Below are 25,692 nucleotides of genomic sequence, written 5' to 3' on the forward strand. Positions count from 1 at the left end.
TAGTCACATATGTTTGCATTTGATTTCAATATTGAGTTAATGATTAATTAAAGTGATTTTAATAGTGTTACAGGAATAACTTACATTAGTAACATTTTAACTATTATCCTCTTTCAAAATAAGAGAAGTCAGTCGTTTTGTATAAATTATGTTTTGATCCACATTCTTTTCAAGCTGAAATGTGTGTTTTTTATTATTTTGTTTCATCCCCTTTTTCTGAAGAATAACCCCGCCTCCAAATAATGTTTTATGATTCAAATAAACTAAAAATCACATTTAAGTGTCAGTTTATTTGGTTTGAGCTGTTACATGAAGAACAAATGTGATCATATCTATAATCACCAGCTACCCCTCGTGACTGGGGATAAAACATTGCATAAGACATAAAAATAGCTGACGTAAATGTTACATCCTGTAATTTAGGCCATATGCTACAACTTTTTTTTTAAGGGCACCGCCATACATTTTTAAACAAAGCGAATAACTACAAGAGCGAAACCCTATCTGCATCAATAAGCTATGAAATATGCAAGACGCATAAATGTTTATAAATATTTATTAGATTGCTCTTAGATCTGTTTTTTATTCGTCTTTACTGTACAATCCCACCATATTTCTAAAAAAAAGCGCGACTTAAATTATCGGTAAAACAACTGTATTTTCACATGAACACGAATCCTTCAAAGATCGCCTCATATAGCTTTGATTTCTCATCTAATCTAACAAATTCATTTCGTAAGCGACATTTATTCGCTTCTAGCACGAGATAAGGATGTATATTGCATTCGTACGGATCATAAACGAATCACAATACCCATAATGGCATCAATTCATAATGCGATATCACAATGTTTCCATTTGTCGCTACAGCACAAGATACCTTTTAACCGCGCTTGTCATAATAAAGGCGATTCTGCATTGTTACAATCTCAGTTGCATTTCCCATATCCATATACTTGACACACGTTCGCTTTACTGCATTATAATAACGATTATATTAAATGATTATTGTATTTAATGCATTCTCAAAATAAGAGGAAGAATCTCTGCAGGAAATGTTTTTTATTACACATACAAACCTCCTTTCCACAGGACCTGGCAGATACATACAACCACCATTACACATTTTATCACAATATAGCCCTTCGTTTTGTATTTAAAAATTAATGTAATCTATCTTTTAAACTTAAAATATAAGCAGTTTTAAAATAAGTATCAAATTACGTGGTAAGAGACGCTTCGATTTTTTTAATATGACTCCGACATGCTCACCGATTAGAAATAGACGAGCCTCCATATGGATTTACGAATTTAATATGAATACCTCGCGTCAAAAATGTGATAAAACTATAGCACGTGAAAGAAAATAGTGTGTAAAAATATTAGACATCAATCGCCGACATTTTAGGTGAGTTTATTTCGCACTGTGCCGATTTCATATTGAAGGTCGTGACGTGTGTGAGCGCGCTGATATTGTTCCCTTCCAGGACCTTGAGAGATCCATTCAAGCCAACAAGTTTGGAGAGAATGTTTGAGTTTAATCAATTCAGAGCGACGAGATGGAGCCCAACTCACTCCTGGTAATATCATCTACACCGCTTTCATTTCATACCATTAAATGTATTTATTATGCGCGTAAATCCGCTAATATGACGCGAAAGGGAATCAATGGAGGAAACTTTAGAAGAAAAGTTCATATTGAACGATTCATATTACTAATGTAATTTATCATGTGATCAGTGGATATACATCGGTAGCCTCTGATCCCATTATGTAAAATGTGTTTATATGTACAGTTCGGTTTATATGGCGCATATGACATGAATGCACTCTGTTTGTGTTTCCGCAGTGGGTAGGCTCACCTTGTGGTTTGCACGGACCTTATATTTTCTACAAGGCGTTTAGGTTTCACCTTGAAGGCAAAGCGAGAATTTTGTCTCTGGGAGATTTTTTCTTGGTCAGATGTAAACCCGAGGATCCCATCTGCATCGCAGAAGTGCAGCTCCTATGGGAGGAAAGGACGACCAAGCAACTTTTATCCAGCTCCAAACTTTATTTTCTCCCGGATGATACCCCTCAGGGCAGAAATGTCACGCACGGGGAGGTAATTGCACATTATTTCTTATTTCCTGCTTGCTATGACGGGCTCCGTTCCTTGTGTTTATGAAAGTATGAATGTAATACGAGCCGTATGTGGCTTTGCATTTGCTATTCCGCTTTCTGTTCGCGATGCATTTTTTTCCACATCTAATGCATGTACAGAAGATTGCATTGCGATTAATAATAGACGCGCACTCATAGCGCCTTGTTAATTTCGCCTCGGCTCATTTGCATATCGGCGTTTAGCGCATGCATTTCAAATAGCGCGTGAGGATGAGAATGATGCCATTGTGTGAAGTTGTCACATCAGTGTTTGCTTGTTTAATCTGATGTACAATAGTGCGGAAACTGAGAAAGGCAAAGGGGACTGAAGCGCCTCGTTGTGGCGTTGCGTTCTGCTGATTGTTGAAATAACATAGTGGTGATGATGATGATGATGATGATGAGAAACACAGATCAGATCGAGACAAACGTGCATGCGCTAACAATCGCTTTTTGCTTTTGAAACGTGCCTTATGCTTTGGGATATTTGAAATGTGAGATATGTGAAGTACGCAGACGTTTGGCGGGGAATCAATAGGAATTGATTAATAATAGCACGCTGATCAAACAGCTGGTGTGACATTTATGAAGGTTATTACAGTATGTCAAAGTCTTGCACCTTCTGTTCACATTACATATAGACTGTGTATGCCCAAAAGGGTTTAACCCATTTATGCACTAAAGCATGTCTATTTGTTCCTTTGTATTGTGTTGTTTATGGCACTGTGTAATATTAATGAAGTAATTAATATGTAATTATATTCGGATTACACATTGATTATTCATCAAGTCATCAAATAGAATAGCATAATATTTGGTAAAAATTGTATTTAATTTGAGACTTTAACAAAATTACTTGTTTGTTCTTGCACAAGGCATAGTTGTGCCAGTTATTTAGATCTTCAAGCTATACCTTAACAAAACACAGTGTTGTCGACACTTGTGTACAGCATTCATTGTGCTCTGCCAATTGTGTTGCAATTGCTATTTTAACAGAGCAGCACAGCTGCGGTCTTACATGGGTAATGTAACAAGGTCTGTACCTGTTTTATCTTGCACTGCTCATGTAATCACCAATCCCGAATACAGAAAGACAATCGGTTGTGTGTGTTGAAGGGCTACAGCATTGTCCCGCCCCCGTGGAGTGGCTTAAATAGCCTTTTCAAAATAATCAACAGGTTCTGCGTGAACCCCCGGTGGAAATGTCAAGGTTACTTTGCCGAATTATTATCAATATTGGGGGAAACACAAACCGTCGACCTTGAAAGCTCGGTGTTGTTTACACAGTGCAGCGAGGTGTTATTGAGGAGAAAACATTAGTCTTAATGCTCAGTGTGTTTAGTGGATGAGAGCCGAGCCTCCCTCCCCCTCTCAGGCAGAGATGACAATTATTTGCTTTTCAAATTTATTATGCATTCTGCTGATTTCTGAGATAGTGTTATGAGCGGAGAACAATGCCTCCCAGCTCTAACTTGGTTACAGTATTGAGAGAATATGGTGCGCTAGATTCTGACAGCTGTACTTTTTTGGGCCAAGTGCTATTTTAGGAGCAGTAGCATGCACTTACTAACATGCAAGCTTTATTGAGTAATAATAGTCCAGTGTATTAGCAAAGCAGATTGACTGAATGGTATTTTTTTTTTTTGCATCAGTTGAAAACCATCTAGCAACAGCTTTGTGAACAGATACGGTTGAATTTCAGTGTTTTGTGTAAATTCATGCTCTAGATCTAGCCATTGACTATTATAAACTAATATTTCATTTAAGAGTATGAAGTAAAGCTTGTTTTACACATGTCATAACAGGTATTGTGCAAAAAGACTGTGAAGAATGTTTTGTGCATTCCCAGTGTAGATCTTAAATGAGACATGGCGAATTTAAATAACAATGTGATTATGTGTCAGCCAGAGCACCTGCAGTAATGTGAGATTCACAACTGCACAGCCTCGCATGCACTCAGCAGATTGGCCAATTAAATTACATTTGCATTTGCAGCGAATAACCTGAGCGGCCGCTGATAAAGTTAATCGACTATCAGAGAAACTGGCAGCATTTGCAGAGCTTGCACTGTTCTGTGTTAATGATAAAATAACAAACACGGTGAATCTTTAAAATGGAAAAGAGCTGAATCTGCATACATGATTTATAACAGAGGCACAGAATTGATTGACAGGTGTGTTATGATTATACATTTAATGATACGTTTATCAAATCATATTATTCAAAATGATCAATGATGAAACACATGGTTATAAAATAACTAGTTTACGCAAGCCTATCATTAAGTTTTAAAGGGCGTATAAAATGCTTTCCATATCTTTGGTTTTGTCAGTAAAGGCTGTGCATATTACTTAAACTCCACAACATTCATCATCTCCCTAAATTAGACATCCCAAACAGGTTGAGTGACATGAACAAAAACTATGCAAGGTATAACGAAAATACATCCTAGATTATAATATAAATGCATTAAATATGCCATAAATTTGTCACCCTGCCTCCCAGCTGAGGTCATTTTTTTGTGATTTACTGTTCTGTAGATAAAACTATCCTACATAATTTAACCCCTTAACTGGCACAGTCCTTTTACACCTTCAAATTAATATAACTCCTAATATAAAGCCTAATCTTAAAGAAGCACTTTAAAGTTTTTCACAGGAGTGTCTGGAGGTGAAAATATTAAATGAAAAATTGTTATATCAGATTAATTAAAATATATATTTTTTGGACATAAAATTATTAAATTATTATTAAAAATTATTAAAATTATTAAAATGATAAAAAGTAGGTTTGTGTCACACTTTTAGTGGTTTTACCAACATCGACCACTAGGTGTCAACTCAAGACGTACTCTTTTAACAAATTAATAAATTACTGTCACTGCATTATTATTACTGCTAAAATGTCTTTAAATATAAAAATGACATTCTTAGAACTTTCAACGATATATGTTTTTTTGTGATAGATGTCCCGCCCCCCGGGACAGTGCCATTTAAAAGAACATTCTGTGAAAATATAACCTTGATTTCTAATAATAAATGAAGTTAATAATTGAAATTAAACTTTAATGCTTATAAAACTTGAGCCTGAACTTCACAGATAGGGTCACAAATATTTACAGCGAGAAAACAAAATAGTTTATGTGTTTGATTATTGGTTTCTTCAGTTTTTCTATTTAATATTGTACTTGTATCACACATTAACATTGGACGCCAGCCTGTCTTATTAGGCTATTTGAACAAAGAGTCACGATAATAAACTTTTACATAACACGAGAGGCAATGTGCTAATGTTTAGCCAGTGTGTGTATGCAAGCAGGAAGGTATGCAAGAATGATTGTGTGATAAAACAGGGCCACTCTGCGAATGCCTTTTTGTTTCTACACCCATGTGATGTAATTTCCCCTCTGGCTGGGGTTAGTCATTCATTAGAAGGAGAGCAGTGGGTAAAACGGCAAGGCCTGCAGTGATCTCTTCCTGGCAGCCAGCCGATAAAATTTAACACTTAGAGTTTGTGCCTAGAGAGGGCAACCTAACACTCTTCTGAAGACGTGCCGTTTATAACTTTTTAAAAAGTGTTTCTGACAAATCCTACAATCTTACAAGTACTGTCTGCAGTTGGCGCACGTCTTCGATTCTGTATTTCCTAATTAAATTTTTATTTTTGTAATCTTTCCCAAAGCATAAAACTGTTTTCCAGAAATATACGCCCCCTACCACAGCTATGATTGTTTTTCTGAGAAATATGTGTCATTTTAAAGGGAGGACTTGTTTTGGCAAGAGTTTTAGCCCGCTCTCACAGTTTTTCAGGTTTTAATTGGACCCAGTTGTTCTTGAGTCCCATAGCTCATAATATCATTGTTTTAGTGTGTGTGTGTGTGTGTGTGTGTGAGAATGTGTGTGTTTGTGTGTGTGTGAGAGAGAGAGAGAGAGAGGAAGGGGGGGTGTCGACACTGGCAATACTCTTGAATAGCATTTTTAGAGCAGAACTAAATGGGGGTTGCTGCTTTATAAATAGATTCCATATCAGACTCCACCAAGCACTGCGCACTTTGTTTAACAGGCATAGTTTGCATATACATATACGGTACATTTACAACCCTGTGTATGGAAAGATAATGTCAGTGTGTGCAAATACGCTTGCAAATTTCCCCTTTCTGAACGGCAGCTACTTCAAAGGATCCCAGGAATGGTGCTAATGTCGCATTATTGCTGCTGTTTGGATTACAAACCTGAAAATTGGGAGTTGGGACTGTTATGCAGAAAGCACGTGGCTGTGATCCAGACACATCTCTGCTTCTTGGCATCAGTCCATGTTGTTTGACTTTGAATCTCACATTTATAGTTCGAATGAAATCGGCACTCCTCTTGTTGATAACATCCGTAACGTGTTTACTGTATAGTGGCGGGGATGTGCTAAACTACGTATTTTCATAATAAACCAGACAGGGTAGGTGGGTTTTAAAGGGATAGTTTACTCAGTCACTGTTACAATTTACTTACTAAGTATCATGTCACTTTGTCATTTGAGGTTTTGGAGTGATTTAACAGGGTCAGTTGTAAATGAGTGCACTGTCCCTTTAAGTAAATCCTGTATAATTAGGCTTATTTTGGGTCACTTCCAGAATGCACCAATCAGACGAGATTAACATGATGATGCGTATATGATTACATCAGAATGAAGCGCATGTATTTTAATGACATGCCATGCAATGCCTGTCTGCATATTAACAATAAAAAAAGAAATGTCGACTAAATATAACTCTGTATTGCACGAAGCCTGTTCGAATTAGAAATCTTTTTGAACTTCTTAAACCTCAAAGTGTGGTTGACATTGATAGTTGATGTTTTTCTTTAACCCTCATCCATGCATTCAGAAGAACAAACATTTGCATTGTCTCTCAAAGCTCTCGCGTTTCATGACAAATGGCTTTAATTTAGCAAGGCAGCGTCATCATATTTCACAGCGCTGTCCAATCAGTGTGCCGCTCGACACGTTCACACAAACGTTGAAACTGCATTTGATTCAGAAAGGATGTCAGTCGGACATCTGTAAGTTATTTCTGAATCACTTCATGCATCTTTGACGGAGATTCAGCTAATTGCAGCAGGATGGAGCCACAGGTCTCCTCTTTAACCTGAATGTGCTAAACACTATAGTATAGGGGAAAAAATTAAACTGGGACTGGTTTTGTCTGAAGTTGGGTGCTTTGTAAGTGTATTGTTTCTTGTTAAGGATTAACCTTTGCCTCAGTGGCCTTGTTTGTGTAATTTTTGCTGATCTTACAGTAGATGAATGATGTAGTTGTGGTTCAGTGTAAATATGGATTATTTATTATAATAGGGTTTAGGTAGTATCACACGTGTTAATCTGTAAAGATTTGCTGTGTTATATTTTATTAGCAGAATTATGAAAATATTTGCCTGTAATAAATACATTTTTGTCCACTGATATCACAGTTATTTACTTTTAAATCATGTGGTTTGTGTCAGTCAAAATCTATAAATATAAGTGAACATAAAATACAATTAAATAACAAGAGTATTCAAATATTACAGTACAATAATGTTTTTTATTATTAATCTTTATTCATACTTTTTGTTTATATTCACTCTTAGAAAGGATGTGTTAATTTTTTACACGTCATTGTGCGCTAAACTTTTAACACATTATGTGTAATTTTAACACATTATGTGTCATTTTGTGTTGATTTTGTATTCAAGTATAACACATGTTATGTTAAAAGTAACACAAAATGTGTTGTTTCAATAATAACACAGAGATGGGTGGATTCCAGGACAACACAATTAGTGTGTTGTCCCAGAATCAACACTAATGTGTTGTTTTTAACACATTAGTTCTAAGAGTGTTAAAGGGGACGTTTCATGAAAATCTGACTTTTTCATGTTTAAGTGCTATAATTGGTTCCCCAATGCTTGTATCAACCTAGAAAAAATGTGAAAAAGAACAACCCAGTAACTTAGTTTTGGTAAACCATTCTCTGAAAGCATGTGAAGAAAAAATAGGTAATTGAAATCTAGCTCCCCTTTTGATGTCAGAAGGGGATAATAATCTGCACTATCCAACCACGCCACTTCCATTTAGTACAGGGATCAGCTCATTTGCATTTTAAAGGACACACTCAAAAAATAGCACATTTTTGCTCACACCTACAAAGTGGCAATTTTAAAATGCTATACGTAAGGAATAATTGACGACGGGCCATTGAATTTGTAAGAAAATAATGCACACCCAAGGTGCAATGCGGCACGACGCGAAGCGGAGCATTATTTTCAAATATTCAAAGGACCGGAGTCAATTATTCCTCTTATACCACGGTTACCACAAACATTGCTCTGGTGCCTATTTTAAGACATTTGACAAGTTAGGTGTGCGGTTATCAGAAATTAATGCATACCCACGGAACCTTTCTCAGCCAATCAGAATACAGCATTCAACAGACCTGTGGTATACTAAATTATCTATATGATATTTTAAGATAAAACTTCACATACCTACTCTGGGGACACAAAATATTTATTTTACATTGTTTAAAAGTAACAAAGTGCATACGTGTATGCATACAGTACAGTACACAAGTGTTTGTACATGAAACAAACTAATCTACTTATTCATAACTAGTTGTCATCTTCTTAACTGTTGTTTACATACACAGTATTTAGGGACATCTAATATCAAGTGGTATTAGGAGAATCTCGGGATGTTTTATGTAATCGGATAAACAGATTAAGATGAGAGGGCCTCCATATGATCAATTTTAATCCCTTAAACAGAACTGTTATAATATTTTCAGGTATGCGGGAAAATATGTGACCCTACCTATGAAAACCCATCTACAGTCATTTATTTTTGATTTACTGTTTTTTACAATCCGACATTGTGAAGAAATATATGTGAAAGTATATTGAAGACCATGTCAAAGATTGATATCAATGCGTGAAATTAAACTTTGATGCCTCCAATCTCATCATTAGATTATGAGACTTTAAAGGATTACTCCACTTTCACAAAAAATTCTGATTATTTACTCACCCCCCATGTCATCCAAGATGTTAATGTCTTTCTTCAGTCGAAAAGAAATTAGGTTTTTTGAGGAAAACATTCCAGGATTTATCTCCATATAGTGGACTTTAGTGGAGCTCAACAGTTTGCAGTTTCAATGCAGCTTCAAAGGGCTCTAAACGATCCCAACCGAGGCATAAGGGTCTTATCTTGCCAAACCGTCCTCATTTTCACAACAAAAATTACGTAATGACATTGAAAGGTAATGCGTTATATTATACACACTTGCGGACCATTTTAAACAATAAACTGTAATAAACTTTCTCCACACTTGTAAACACTGGAGCGGTAGTTTTGCATATGCCGTGCTAGGGCAAGATGATAAGTTGTGGTTAATAAAGTACTTTTTTTTTTTTGCAAAAATTAGGATGGTTTGCTAGATAAGACCCTTATGCCTCAGTTGGGATCATTTAGAGCCTTTGAAACGGCATTGAAACTGTAAACTTTTCCACTATATGGAGAAAAACCCTAAAATGTTTTACTTAGCGAAAAAAAAAGACAAAAACATGATAAATTGACATTTAGTGGTCTCTGATTTAAAAATCTATTTCAGAGGACTTTATGAACATGTTTTGTAGCTTTATTGCTTTCTACATCCAAGAGGAATACTTGTTTGACACTTGATTTACCTTTGAACTTGTGTTAAAAATAGTTTTTAAAGCTCTGCCAGGGACTGTGTTCATGTTAGCAGGTCAATAATTGAATGGACATGCAAGCAGGTGTACAAATCTGTGTTGACCTGTAGAATTCTTGGGATGACCCCCTGAATCATTGGGGTGAGACAGACCCAGCGTGACGCTGTCGAGGGCCTCTGCTTTCCTCTGCTCATATAATGCTGCTCCTTAAAGACCCTTAATGTCAAATAACAAGGAGGAGATTGTTAGGAACGGCTGAAACACAGAGAGCTTTTAAAGCATTTGATTGATCTTGTTCATAACATCGCTTAATGCATGGTAAATAAAACAAGCAGGAAGCTCTGTTCATTGTTTTATTTGTTTCCTCCTAAATGAATTTGCACAGTGAAGTATATTTCAATCACAGCAATGGGGCAGCACACGTGATCTCATAGTAAAGTTTGCTCTGCCGCCGTCAGGATTAACAGTGTTTGAGCTTTATAGCGGTGTAAAAACAGATGCGTCTGTGCTTGCATGATCATTAGCGTTTCTGCTGAAATCATTTGAAGGGTCACGTGAAACCGTTTCTATTTAAACCCTGCTACTCAGATGGCTTTGCTTTAAGATTACCCAACACACTACTGAAACTGTTTATCAAACAAAAATGCTATCAAACACTGATATGGACTGAAGAGCATACAATTTACATAAACAATATCTGAAAACTGTGTCTAAATCTTGTTATAAGTAAACCTGTAAAAACAAAGTTAAAGTCATTTTTTTGTGATTTACTATTTTTTTAGTGCATAATGATTAATAAAAGTAATTGTTTGCAGAATAAAAGTTTTTGTTGTGTGTTTAATAATTATGTAAACATAAGTACACACACATGCATGTATATATTTCTGAGATTTTCACATTTTAAATTTTATATTTATATATAATTTATATTATATATAAATATAAATACTTAATATAAATTAATATATTTTTTCTTAAAATTATACACGAATGTGCGTGTATTTATATATACATAATCATTATATGTAGTAGTACTCACATATATATGATGTAAACAATTATTGTGCAACAATTAGTTGCAATTAATCCTTATACAACTCTACTGTTTTGTCTTTAAAATCATCCTATATAATGTAAAGAACAGTCTGTAAAAACCTTAACATATTTAATATTGATTGAGGAAGATAATATAAAATATTAAAACCAATGTAAAAAATCAAACTCTGATGCTCCAGATAAAAAAATTAAATTATGAGTCTGGATTTCACAGATGGCTCACAGTTGGCTTTTACAATAAAAGAAGAATTTGCAAGCTTTTTATTTTTACTGAGAAAAAACTATAAGCCTATTATTTTCCTATAACTATGCACGATTATACGGTTAATTACGTTTTATTGGTTGCATTCGAAATTTTTATTCCCTTCTGTCTGTGATTCTGTTAGAAGAGACCTGCAACCAATATTTGGGTCGTGACCCTGCACTTGTGAATTGTTGCTCTAGACTGCAGTGATACTCTGATGTTACTGTGTAAACTGTGAGGAATGCACACATGCACCATTGGAGATTAGATCAAAACTATAGCAAATGCATTCATTAGATGCTTTTATTAAGACTTAACCCCTTTTTAAGTTGTATTTTGTACGTTTTAGAGATGTAACAATTACCAGTTTAATGCTTAACCGCGATAAAATTGTTAGTACTACCGTGTCATTTTTTTATTTCAGTTTAACGTTGCCAGTGTCACAGCTCGAAAACCCTTGTCCAGCATTAACCAATTTAGGCAAAAACATTAGAAAAACACATTAATTCACATGAGAGTCTGCTCCCATGTGTTTGTGATGACAGTGCTTCACTGACTGAATTTAAAACCAAAACATTTTCACATTTAGGGAAATCTAGTTGTACTGTACTGACACATGTTTACTTAAAGGAATATTCCATTTTCTTAAAGGAAAAATCCAGATAACTTACTCACCACCATGTCATCCAAAATGTTGATGTCTTTCTTTGTTCAGTCGAGAAGAAATTATGTAGACACCAACAATTAACAATTAACTTTTTTTCAACAGAGTTTCAAAGGACTCTAAACGATCCCAAACGAGGCATAAGGGTCTTATCTAGCAAAACGATTGCCATTTTTGACAAGAAAAATAAAAAATATACACTTTTAAAGCACAACTTCTCGCCTAGATCCGGTCCAGCGCGACCTAACTTAAATGCGTAGTGACGTAGGGAGGTCACGTGTTACATATATAAAATGCACATTTGCGGACCATTGAAAACAACACAAAGACATTAATTAGTATCAGTTGACATACAACAACATAGGAACGGTCCTCTTTCTCAACACTTGTAAACACTGGGGCAGAGTTTCGCGTTCGTCCTCTGTGACCTCTTGACGTCATGACGTATTGCGTGGGGTCACGCTGACGCATCACGACCGGATCTGGACGAGAAGTTGTGGTTTAAAAGTGTATATTTGTTATTTTTCTTGTCAAAAATGACAATCGTTTTGCTAGATAAGACCCTTATGCCTCGTTTGGGATCGTTTAGAGTCCTTTGAAACTCCGTTGAAAAAAACTGTTACTTGTTGAGTTAAGTGTTAATTGTTGGTGTCTATTAAAAGTCCATTAAAATGAGAAAAATCCTGCAATGTTTTCCTCAAAAAAACATAATTTCTTCTCAACTGAACAAAGAAAGACATCAACATTTTGGATGACATGGTGGTGAGTAAATTTTCTTTTAAGAAAATGGAATATTCCTTTAATATTTCCTAGGACAGATCCATCTTTTCTGTTTATTTTCTATTAAATGATGTGATCTGATGAGTTTAAAGTTCCTTTCTACTCTGTTTGTTTCTTTCGCGATTGCTTTGAGCACAGGTGTCATGCAGCTTACTCCTGGGTCCTAAAGTACACCCGATCTCTCACAGCAAACACAAACAGACTTGCTGATTTTTCCTGTGTTTACATAAAAATCTGATTTACTCACTTGTGTCATCTGAACCAGATAAACATTTATCTCACGACCCTAATGTTCCATGATTAATGGTTATGTTATTTATTTGATGTTTATGCGAACAAAAGTGCACTTACATGTAAGACCAATAAAAAATTTGGTTTGCATCAGTACTTTTTTACATTTCTAGAAATAGTTCAGAAAACTACAATAATATTTATATTTTTATAGGGGTAACTATAACCAAAATGTCATAGCGTTTCATCTCTAGTAACTTTATGAAGCTTTTCATATAGAACAGTTAAGTACGCTGAAGTGAATTTCAGTTTTTGTCCCATTATGCTGTCTGTACAAGAGATAAATGATTTGCTTGACAAAGGAATCTTGTCTATGGAGTAAGAAAAACTAAGAAGATCTTTACTTAAAGAGAAAGTAATTAGACATGGTGTGTTAAGCAGAGCATTGGTGCTGCATACAGATCCATTATAAGACTGTTTTTAACAAAAAGGGTCCTGCTTGTGATCTACGCATTATTTTTTGGAAACTGCAGGCCCTTGTCAATCAGGACATTTGGTGTTCATGTATTCAGTGTGCTTTATATTGTAGTATAGAGTCATTCTGCACAATACTTACTCATCTGTTCCCCAGACTCCTTTTGTAAGCGGGAGCAGTATGTTATCTTGCGCCAGGTCACAAGAAAAGCATTTGCTTTACTTTTATAAACGAATAAGTCCAGCAAGGTTGCTAGAGTCACTTGGCACAGGCATTATAATTCTTCAGTGCTGTGACGCATTACAATTAAAGTGCACTCCAGATTACAACATTTCAGACTTGTGCAACATACAGTACTTACATTATAAAAATAGAGAAATATTCATAGCTGTGTCATGAGTTTCTGCTGATGTTATCACATAGGTTGGTGTGTGTTGCTTACGGCTTACGGTTTGAGAAGTGATGTGTTTGTTTGATTTAGAGATGCTCGCTACTATTTGAGAACCACCATTATTGTGAGATACCCAAATAAACTTAAACCATCTCAGTGAAGATTGAACACTTCTGAAGTGACCTGATGTGTGATCTTATATGATTTAAACAAGTATTAACAAGACACAGCAATTGTACTAGGGGTGTAACAATACATGGATATGGATTGATGCATCAATGACTTTTCTATTGATGTCACACAACATTTTTTGATGTGCGGTACCTTTATTTTGACACTCTCCGCATCCTCATTGCTTGACATAACGTCCATTTATGCATTTCCGCCAAATCGCACCTTTTGGTTTATTTTTGTGTGCTAGTGTCAGCAAGTAACACTAAATACTTTGACTGTCACTATCATAAGCTTGATTTTATGTTACATCTTTTTTTTCTTTCTTTTTTCTTAGTTGTTTGTTGTAAATGTCCCAAATAGAGATTGGACCATTTTCATACTGTAGAGTTAAATTAAATGTTGATGTTATATATATTTTGGTTGCATTCGTGTGTTATTTAAAATGTAACCACTTAACTAGGCACGTAATATTAAAGGAGACATTTCACAAGATGTACAATAAATCTTTGGTGTCCCCAGAGTACATGTGTGAGCACTAAATACCATATAGCTAATTTATTATAGTATTTTAAAATTGCCACTTTGTAGGTGTGAGCAAAAATTTGCCATTTTTGGGTGTGTCCTTTAAAATGCAAATGAGCTGATTTCTGCACTAAATGGCAGTGCTGTGGTTGGATAGTGCAGATTAAGGAGCGGTATTATCCCCTTCTGACATCACAAGGGGAGCCAAATTTCAATTATCTGTTTTTTCACATGCTTACAGAGAATAGTTTACCAAAACTAAGTTATTGGGTTGATCTTTTTCACATTTTCTAGGTTGATAGGAGGAGCCAATTATAGCACTTAAACATGGAAAAGTCACATTTTCATGAAATGTTCCCTTTAAAGTATTAAAAATTGTATCGAATTGAATCGTAATTGCATCGAAGAAATGTTTGATGCATAGGCAAATATTGCATTGCTGGCAAAGATAATCCAATAAACGTGATATTATCCAATATAAAATGTTTAATATTCAGGTTATTGAAACACATATCTTACATTGTTTCAAGGTGTATGTGTTTTATTAGTTTTGCAAACTTGTGCTAAGAACTCTTTGGGTCCAAGTGACATGAATAAAACCAGTAGTTTTCACATCCCTGTCTTCTTTTGGTGGGATAAGCAGAGAGTTCCTCCTTAAACACACAACAATGGTTGAAATAGAGGTGCTGTGCTATGCTACGTACACACCAAACGTGAAGCATAACATTTTTTCGTTCTAGAATCGCTCTTTGTGTCATGGAAATGTTTTGCTTGAGTTGAATATTTTCAACTTGAGGCAAATAGCGCGTGTTTTCACGACAATCGCAACGTCCAATTCGCATCAATCACATTGCCCCACACGAGTTTGCATCTTATTCGTGTCTTCGCATTGACTTTGTATGTAATCTTCTTGTGTGTATGGCCCATTAGACCGGTCAAGAAACTGAAAAAAAAAACTGAGCAATGTTTTTTAAAAATTGAGACAGAAGAGTCTCACATACTGTATTTCACTTTACAGGATGAAGTCATCGCTGTTTCAGAGAAGGTCATAGTAAAGTTGGAAGATCTGGTGAAATGGACGGTGACCGACTTGTCGTGCTGGAAGAAGGGTCTGCGGGCCATACCCCTAAAACCCACCGTCCTGAAAGAGCTCGGGAAGAACGGCCAGAGAGAAGCGCTTCACAGATACAGAGAGTCCACGCTCAACAGCGGCCTCAACTTCAAAGACGTCCTGAAAGAGAAAGCTGAACTCGGTAAATTGCACGATTTCTCATTCCTTTACATTTCTGTATGTCAGGTGACGATTTTGCATATTGACACTGAGTCTGTGCAGTTTATAGTAATGCAAATAGTATTCATGTTTAGTTTAAATATAAACTTGTTTATGTATGTTCAGTTGTGTAAATGTACATTTGTTCTCAAACAGACTTGAGATAAATGAAAATCTGCTCGTCTTCCTTTGCTTAGACAAACAGAAAACCGCGCCGCCCCCACCCTAAATGCATGATATTGGTTCAGCTGGTCTGGATATGCAAACAAAACAAGCAATATTTAGATAACTGAATTTACATATTCATCGTGTGTAAAACAAGTTATCTTGTTAAACATTAAGCTATTTTAAGAGAGTATCATTTATATGAGTTTATGTTTAGGGTCACCACTTCACACTGCAATGTAAAGTGAAACAGTACTGTAGTAAAACTCAAAACTGCATGATGATTGGATTATTGCAGTATGTGCAACTTATTGCCTCTGAATGTCACATGATAGTTTTATGAGAAAACAGACAGACAGATCTTTGATGTGTGATTTGCTTCTGAAGACATCTAATATTAACATTTATTCATACTTATGCCAACAATTTACTTTGCATGTATGTTTAACTAATATGTAAAAAAAGTGGGTTGTTTATCATTGCTAACCACCTGCTGTTCGTGATTATAACACAGCATGCATGTTTCTTTTATCATCATCATCAGAATTTTTTTATGGTAAGCAGAAACTAAATGTTTGTACAGGATACAACAAGTAAAAGTGTAAGTGTGACACTTGTTTAAACAGGCAGGGTGTCGCTCACATTTATCTCCTCCTGTGATTCTTCTTTCATTGGCTGTTTGTGGCTCTCATTAACTGCTGTGTTAAAGATCATTAATCTGAGGACAGATCACACCCGTAGGGTTGCACAGTATTATGAAAGTATTACATCTTTTTAAAAAAGATTTCACTCAGTTTTAACAACAATAACAACATCTTATGCATTATATATACAGTAATAAGTGGCTTTGTTCTGTAAAACACATCAGAGATGCAATAAATATTTCCTTTAGCTACTGACACAGCTTAGGAAAGAGACCAGTGCAGAATTTTACTTTGCTGATGATGAAGAATGAAACAACACTGTAAATACCTCTAAAATATGAATGCATTTGTTATTTTTAAGTGAGCTAAAAGAGTACCGAATTTGACGTGTTTCATGTTGACGATCGTTGGTCTTGTGAGTATAGCATCTCTTATGTATAGTACATTTTTTTGCCTAAAAACGTATGTGCACTGTGTGTAATTGTTTTTATAAATACACGTATGTAAAAAACATTTACATTACATATATATATAAATGTGTGTGTGTATATATACATAATAATTACACACAATACACATGCAAATATATTATGCAAACACATTCTTTTATTTTGTATGCGATTTATCGCGATTAATCTTTTGACGGCCCTACTTTTAAAGGAAAAGTTCATTTTATAAAAAAAAATCCAGATAATTTACTCGCCACCATGTCATCCAAAATGCTGATGTCTTTCTTTGTTCAGTCGAGAAAAAATTATGTTTTTTGAGGAAAACATTGCAGGATTTTTCTCATTTTAATGGACTTTAATAGAGCCCAACATTTAATACTTAACTCAACACTTAACAGTTTTTTTCAGTGGAGTTTCAAAGGACTCTACATGATCAAAAACGAGGCACAAGGATCTAGCAAAACGATTGTCATTTTTGACAAGAAAAATAAAAAATATGCACTTTTAAACCACAACTTCTTGTCTAGGTCCTTTTCTGCGCGACCTAACGTAAATGCGTAGTGACGTAGAGAGGTCACGTGTTACATATATGAAACGCACATTTGCGGACCATTGTAAACAATAAACTGACACAAAGACATTAATTAGTATCATTCCACATACAACAGCGTCGGAACGGTCCTCTTTCTCAACACTTGTAAACACTGGGGCGGAGTTTCGCGTTCGTCCTCTTTGACCTCTTGACGTCATGACGTATTGCGTGGGGTCACGCTGGCGCATCACGACCAGATCTAGACGAGAAATTGTGGTTTAAAAGTGCATATTTTTATTTTTCTTGTCAAAAATGACAATTGTTTCGCTAGATAAGACCATTATGCCTCGTTTGGGATCGTTTATAGTCCTTTGAAACTCAGTTGAAAAAAACTGTTAAGTGTTGAGTTAAGTATTAAATGTTGGGCTCTATTAAAGTCCATTAAAATGAGAAAAATTCTGCAATGTTTTCCTCAAAAAACATAATTTCTTATTGACTGAACAAAGAAAGACATCAACATTTTGGATGACATGGTGGTGAGTAAATTATCTGGATTTTTATTTTAAGAAAATGGAATATTCCTTAAAGAGAACAATAGCATATGCGTGACCTCGAAAGCCACAAAACTCCTGTTTTAATTTCATGTAGGTAATTTAGTAAAAACTGTGTAAAAAGCATACTTTTATTTCTGCCATTTTACTGTATTATTGCTTGCTACTATGAATGCAGCAAAATTTCGGCCACCAAAAATTTTCGGATGAAAATGGCCATATCGGTTTATTATTTCATTGGATTGTAATTATTTGTTTTTAGACCAAATAAAATTAATGAAATTAAGTCTAATATACATATTATAATATATATATATAAGTACATCTAAAAAAAATTTTTCGGCCCAGAATATTTTATTTCGGTGGATTTTTTTATGCTTTTAAACCAGATCAGAACAAATACATAAATATCTAAATATACACTGAATATGGTCAAAAGGCTAGACATGTGATTATATTTCATCTATTTTACTCTACTGCTGGCAGTTAAAGCAACGCCTAACAGGAACTTGTACTACAAATAGGCTTCATTGAAACAGAAAGCAGTTTTTATTCCATAGAATTTGAATCAGGATCAGAAACCATAAAATGATTAAATATCAATTCCTTCAATTCAGCAGATATAACAATTATGCAGTGAATCTTTTTTACTATGCCAGTTACTGGGATTTGCATATGCCTTTATCTAAAAGCACAGAAGCAAACATGCAGTTGAGTTTGCAGAGGTTTCCTATGAGATGCAGAAGAATCAATAATGGATGCATTGTTACTGTAGCTTATGTGCAGGCTACAGCTGCGAATGACAATCAATAGCTAGCCAAAAAGATCTGTGATTTATTTCGCTGTCAGTGTTGTAACCTTATTATTTGTTTGTGTATTGCGAGTATACACTTTTGGAATGTTAATAAGTCGCTTTTAATGACTATATAAAAGTGTTTGTGTGTGTCAGGATGCTAAATGGATTTACTCAGAGTACCTTGAGATCCACTTGGTAAGCAAAATATTCTGGCAGTGCTCCAGGAACCATCTCTCTCTCTCTCTTTCTCTCTTACTCACTCACTCACTCCCTCACTGTTAGGATTATTCAGTATTAGATTTAAAAAGCAACTTTACTGATTGAAGTAAACCATTAGTTGAAACACTCATTTGAATTTAACATCACATAATCTTGGTGTCCAGGGCTGACCTTTGTGCATCTTCTCTGAGTTCCCATTTATCATTGAAAGGTGTAATAAATTATCATAAATTACTGTTCCACAGAGTAAACTAATTTGCCTTTTAATATGAGATCAGAGGCGGTTATGAAATGGATTTAAGCTCAGGAGAAAGATTCCCTGACATGCTGTGCTTTATGTCTTTGACCCGGGGAGCTTTGACGCACCCTTTCTCAGATTTTAAAGGGAACTGTCTGCAGGTGATATGAAAATGGGATTAGTCAGTAATAAAAACAACACTCTGCTTATGTTGAAGTGAAAAAAGACATTTGCTATAATTGATGCAGAATGAGTGTTCACCTGTACAAATAGGGAGTGTTTTAATAATTACAGTGTTTTTTTACCATCTGGTGATGTGTGGACAACAGCCAACAACAGACTGACAAGACTGGCAAGCATTTCACTTAAATTAACAGCTAGGCTGGTTGGTTGTTGCAATAACTATTCAATATGTAAAGGCTTTAACCCCTTAACTAGGGCAGCCTTTTTTGAGTGAAGGGGGGTAAAAAAGGTGATGTACACCTTCAAATTAATATAATTCAGATTTTTTTATCTAACCCTAATCTTGGTCTTGTTTTAAAGAAGACACTTTAAAGTTTTTCATAGAATTTTTTAATTTTTTTAATGTATAAATAAAATGTATACATAAAATACATAAAAATGCATTAAACACTAGGGGCTCTATCTTGCACCCAGCGCAATTGACTTTGTCCGTGACGCATGTATCATTCGTATTTTGCCCCGGCGCACAGCGGGTTTTTCCCGTCACAGAAGCACGTCGGCAAACTAGGGAATGAACTTGCGCTCCCTGGGTGGTTCAGCGCAAAAAAAGAGGCGTGTTCCGGCGCAAACCATCCCTGATGCTATTTTGCAGTTTCAAAAAACAATTGCGCCACTGACCAGAAAAAAAAAGTTTAAAGTCAGTGGCGCGTTGCGCGTTGTTCATTATGCTATTTTAAGGGCGCATGCTTGACCATAATGTATAGAGTGCACAACGCGCATACACTTTGCTTATCTAATCTACACAGATGCAACAGTTATTTTTGCAAATCATAAATTGTTACACTTAAAAATATTAATACACGAAATAAGGGGAATCATAGTGGTGAGCATTGTGGTGATAGTTTTTATTTATTCTCATGCAAATAACGATTAAAATATTTTCATAACTTTGTTGTGTGGCTGTATTACGTTTATTTTATGTAAATAATAATTAAAATGTTTTCATAAGAAACCTTAATGTATATGAACTTGATTTGTAAGAGTACTTTGGGGTTGGACCTTGCTTGCGTTTCTTGGGTCCGATTTCAAAGCCCCCAAACCCTTTCAGCGGTGAGGGTGGACGCAGCGATGTCCTCTGCTGGCGTCAAGTCCTGAGGCAGATCCACCTCCCGTTACACGGCGTGCCCGATTTATGCTGGCAAGCGTGGGATTCCCCCGTACAAGGACGTGGGTCTCCTCGGCTGTGAACCGCTCCTGGCGTGCGCCTGGTAAATCCGTCATAATAATAGCAACCCGCCATGGAACTTGCGCCCTTGCGTTTAAAGGGAATGTTGGATAGCGTTCTGATTGGTTTATTTGACGTTACGCCCAAACCACACCTATGAATAATGAACCTACTTCAGACCAACCCCTTATTGATTTGCGCCCGGTGCAAGAGTTATTTCTCACGCCGGGAAAATAGCAACAGCGCCCAAGATCCGCCCACAAACTCACTTGCGCGTTGCGCTTCGCACTTGCGTTTCAGATCGTTAAAATAGGGCCCTAGGTGTTAATTGTTTTTTTGCATACTCTTGTGACAAATTAACAAATTACTGTCACTGCATTATTATTACTGCTAAAAGGGTTTAAAATATGAAAACTACATTCCTAGACCCTTCCAAAGATATAGGGGTGGTTTCCCGGACAGGGATTAGTCTAGTCCTAGACTAAAATAATTGTAAGAGGTGTCCAAACTGAAAACAACTTGCCCTGACTTATCTTAAAATACACGTGCCCTTTGTTTTGCCTTAAATGCACACAAGGAATGTTTTAGTAAGACATGTTTGTTAAAACTAGTTATATTTCCTATTTAAAATAAGGCCTAGTTCTGGCTTAAGCTAGTCCCTGTCTGGGAAACCACCCCATATAGTTTGTCGTGACAGATAAAAATTTACATGCAAAATATTGAAGTAAACTCCAGTGTCCTCCTCACAGAACGGCACCAGTTAAGGATATAATGTAAACTGATAGCTTGTGTTTTAACCTTAAAGTCCTTTAAAGGTTTCGCCTTGTTGTTTTGCCCCGTCTCGAGAAAAACTATTAGGATTCTGCCATTTTAAGATCGCTACCTTATAATAATGCAGATCTTTACTTGCCCTTGAAAATCCCGTAGATTTTAAGATGTTTCATTTTGGTTCCGCCCCCTCTCAAAAAATAAATAAATGCTCCTTTGTGGCTCTCAGAAATATCATTTTCAAACTGTGATGAGGATGCCAGGTTCATAGCAATGTTTTTGGCAAATACTGAGAAAATCTAATAAGAGCCTAATATATTGCAATATATGTATGCTATCTTATAGCGAGTGCATGTTTAGGTTGCAAAGCAAGTGTCAAGTAGCTGGCGTTGGTTATCAAGTCACATTTGATTTCCACATTTGATTTGCTTTTGCTGGCTCATATTCTGTGTCAGCTGCCAAATTACTGTCTTGAACCGAACTGAGAAAAAAGAAAAAGATAAACAACACTGGAAATTGACTCAATGTTTTTTTTTGATCTCGTATTTAACGGATCTTCCCTCTGGCCTTGATTCTGAATGAAGCATGGAATATATTTTTTTAAATTAATTCTTGATTTCCTGATTTGCCAACATGAAAAAGCATCAGGTGACAGGAAAGAGATGATGTGTATCTGTCTGTAAGAGTATTATATAAGCCTAAAAATGTTGCAAGGTTAAGTGTAGCTTCAATATGATATGTGAAATATGATATTTAAGAGTGAGGTGTTGTTTTTGAACAATACATGTGTGTTATGAAATGCACAGTGTATGAACACACCCTGTCTGTATTATGGAAGATAATGAGTATATGGCAACCGGACGCCGGATGAGAAATGCTTAAGATGATCAGGTGTTGATTCGCACAGAGCGTGAGAAGTGAATGTCTTATATTTTTAAGTGCTTGAGAGATAAAGGGATATAACCTTGAATACAGGTGTGATTGTCTACCTGTGCAACTGAACAATAGAGCTAAAAAAAACAGGGCTTTCGGATGTTATTTTAGCACCCCACAGCATGAGCAATAAAATGAACTTGTAGTGTAATGTAACTGTATTTGTCACGGACTTGCTGTATTTGGCTCTTTGCATGCTGGGAATATTGACAGACTGTGTTTGCTAAATGACATCCATGTCAGATGTGTTAATGCTACAGTACAGATGATTTGTGACAGTAATTCGTGTGATTTTCACATTGTGCTGACACTGAGAGAATGAAACAGATGAAATGTTGGCTTTCAGGCTAATATATTCCACATGAAACACAAATGATGTTGCTACATGGGGATCGTGGGCAGGAAATTGTGTCCTATATTTAGGAGTACATATCAAAGCGGATTATTATGTAGATAGGGCATTTTTCTTCATACATTATTATTATACAGTAACATAGCGGCTCGTTTTTGCATTTGTCGTCAAATTCTGCAGTCAAATTGAATGTAAAAGGCACTTTGATATTAAATTTGCACCAGTTTCATTTGGGTCTGTTTATTTAGCTGTCAGTCATAGTTGATGTTATTTTATTCTTTGTCTTTTTCCCAGCAATCATGTTTCTCATACTGGATCTGATCGTCCAATTCTCTGATCTTTATATCTCATTGTTCTTTGACTGAATCCAGACCAGCGTTTCTAAATCTGTTTAACAGAAATTGAAATGGAAAACACCTGTTGGTTGGCTAATAATGGAGTCGTTTATTGAACACAGGACAGGGAATGCTAATGGGAAGTGATTGCTGGGGGTGTCAGCATTCCTCAGTTAGTCCAAACCTATTTGTTTCTGTAAATCTGACCCGGTTTTGTCATCTGCAGAAGTAGGGCTGTCGCAGTGAAGGAATTTCCCTTGTGGTGATTTTGCGTGGCTCACCAACACGGTATGCGGTTTTACCGCCTTTATTTAATACAATAATTATTTGAAAAAGGGCGTAGCTTCATGATTTTGACGTGAAAAGTTGGCTTGTCAGTAGTGCGGTAATACGCAATTGCGTTTTTTTTATCCAAAAGCAAGACTGTCTGAGCTGAAGTATGTGAGGTGAGATTGCGTCCGTGCCAGGACACACTTCAACAATGTCCACATGTTCCTTTGAGGAAATGAGTACTTTTATTGACAGCCTGAAACAACATTTCAAGTTATTAATGTGGTAAATCCCCCCTCCCTACAATCTGATGTTCACTGATACACACACAAAAAAAAAAGTTACCAACAACAGATGGAAACTAAGTGTTCATTTCAGAGGACTGCATGTTTTGTGTGTGTGTGTGTGTTCCCAAACAGCTGCATTTGTTTCGGAAGAAGGAAATTCAAATAAATGTTAATGCGGTGTGGTGATCTTTTATGAAGTTCATCCCTCCCTCCGGGCAGCTATTGTGAAGTTTTATATTTTAAAGTGAAGGGGCTGACTGCATTTGTCAAGAAAGCACAATGTGGCTTATTGTGGTGTCTGGTGCCGAACCCCAGTCGTTCACGATGACTAATCTGTCATTATCATCAGCCAATCATTTCATGTTGAGTAAGCTTGAGGGAGTTGCGAAATCCAAGAAGGCTTCCTTAAATATTAAACGTCTGGGACATTGTGAGTGTTACATCTCTCAAACTAATGAATGCCTTGTTTGGCTGCAGCGTCCTAATGCCTTTAAGGACAGTAATTCATTTTGCTTAGTCATATGGCTATGAATATTGTGTGCATGAGGGATTTAATTATTTGCTAATCAAATTTGTTGCGCTTGCAGTTTTATCTTAATATCCAGAACATGAGCTGGGGTATGTTGGAAAGTTGACGCCATTTAAAGGAACAGCACAAATTTTAGCATTATATACTCACCTATAGGTTAAAAAAGGACAATATCACAGTGCAATCGTATTTCATAGTCACCAAAAAGTTGTCTGTATGATTCCATACGATGACCAGACCATAATTTCAATCAAACAGGTCTGCCCAAAAGCGGAATAAGACTTCTAGATGCATACAATACGATAATTGCCAAATAATTATTGTATATTGAGGCTACAGAGATATTGCGTAACACCCAGATAACTTTCTCATCTGCGATGCATCGGCGGTTCGTGTAACAGCGCTCATCAGTGACATAAATGTCAAAATAGAGATGCATTCACACCACATCAGAATTACTGTAATTATGAGATTCTGAGTTATATAAAGTCTTAACATCCTCGTATAACTCATGATTAAGTTTGTTCGGAGTTGTACCATCTGTCGGCCGCAATGTCATGCAGATGCACTCAAAATGGTGGTGTCTTTATGAGTAAAATGTTAAGTAGTTATCTTGTACAATGGTCGATAATTCCTGTAATTGACTATTATTAAGATGGGCTCATGTCTTAAAGGGCACATATTATGCAAAATCCTCTTCTACAATGTGTCTGGACATAAATGTGTGTTGGCAGTGTGTGAACACATCTAAGGTACAATGAAAAAATCCACCCACTCCTTCTTATTTAATCCCCATTAAACTAAAGCAGTCTTATTAAGTTGTTTTGATTAATGTGATATCACACTGATAAAGCCCCGCCCCTGGCCAGGATACTGTACATGGTATTAGGGTGAGGTACTTTGTCTTTTTATTTGTTGAATAAAGTTGTGTTGTAAGCTATAAGTTTAGATATTTGAAAATATGTTATACCAGCTTAAAGTGAATTATACGTCAATGTTTTAAAATTGACTACAGTAGCATAGCCGACCCTAAAGTGAACACAAAATTACTACAAGCACACTTTTATTTGAGTCTGTAGGTAGATTTCTTTCTGTGTATTGTCACATTTTTCCCTTTATTGATGTTTTGGTTTTTAAGTGGATGATGTATTGCTCTTGAGGGGAATGGAGGAAGGGGGCTGCTCCCACAATCCCAAAATGTTTGCATAAGCTTGCACAACAAAAGTAAGAGAGTATGTGTTCAAAGCAGAAAGAGCATGTTCTCATAAACAGATATTTTTATTTGACTGATGAAACTCTTTTTTTTCTGCCTAATAAAATAAAGTCATGTTTGCCCCTCGCACCCCCTCTGCTGCAGGGCAGTTGTCAGTTTGACCTTTAACCCTCTAAGTATTGGGGTGGAATAATGACTGCCATTAGTGAACACCAGTGTTTCCTTTCTTCTTTAAACATATTGTGACTCTTTAAACACATATCGCACAGCAGTTTTCAGGTGTTTACAACAAGATAGACTCTTTTGAATTGAAGAATGTCGAGTATGATGAGATGT

General features: G+C 35.9%; 1 protein-coding gene across 1 annotated transcript in view; it reads left to right on the top strand.

The window, feature by feature from the left end:
* The first annotated feature begins 1,516 nt into the window (after nucleotides 1-1,516).
* arid5b (AT-rich interaction domain 5B) overlaps nucleotides 1,517-25,692 on the top strand; it is a 119,049-nt gene continuing 94,873 nt past the window's right edge. Inside the window, exons 1-3 of the mRNA XM_073815854.1 lie at nucleotides 1,517-1,580; nucleotides 1,850-2,104; nucleotides 15,416-15,650. Coding sequence (XP_073671955.1) covers nucleotides 1,560-1,580; nucleotides 1,850-2,104; nucleotides 15,416-15,650 — 511 coding nt within the window. The 5' untranslated portion in view covers nucleotides 1,517-1,559. The remainder of the gene's footprint in view (nucleotides 1,581-1,849; nucleotides 2,105-15,415; nucleotides 15,651-25,692) is intronic.

Source organism: Paramisgurnus dabryanus, chromosome 1 (assembly GCF_030506205.2).
Source record: "Paramisgurnus dabryanus chromosome 1, PD_genome_1.1, whole genome shotgun sequence".
NCBI lineage: Eukaryota > Metazoa > Chordata > Actinopteri > Cypriniformes > Cobitidae > Paramisgurnus > Paramisgurnus dabryanus.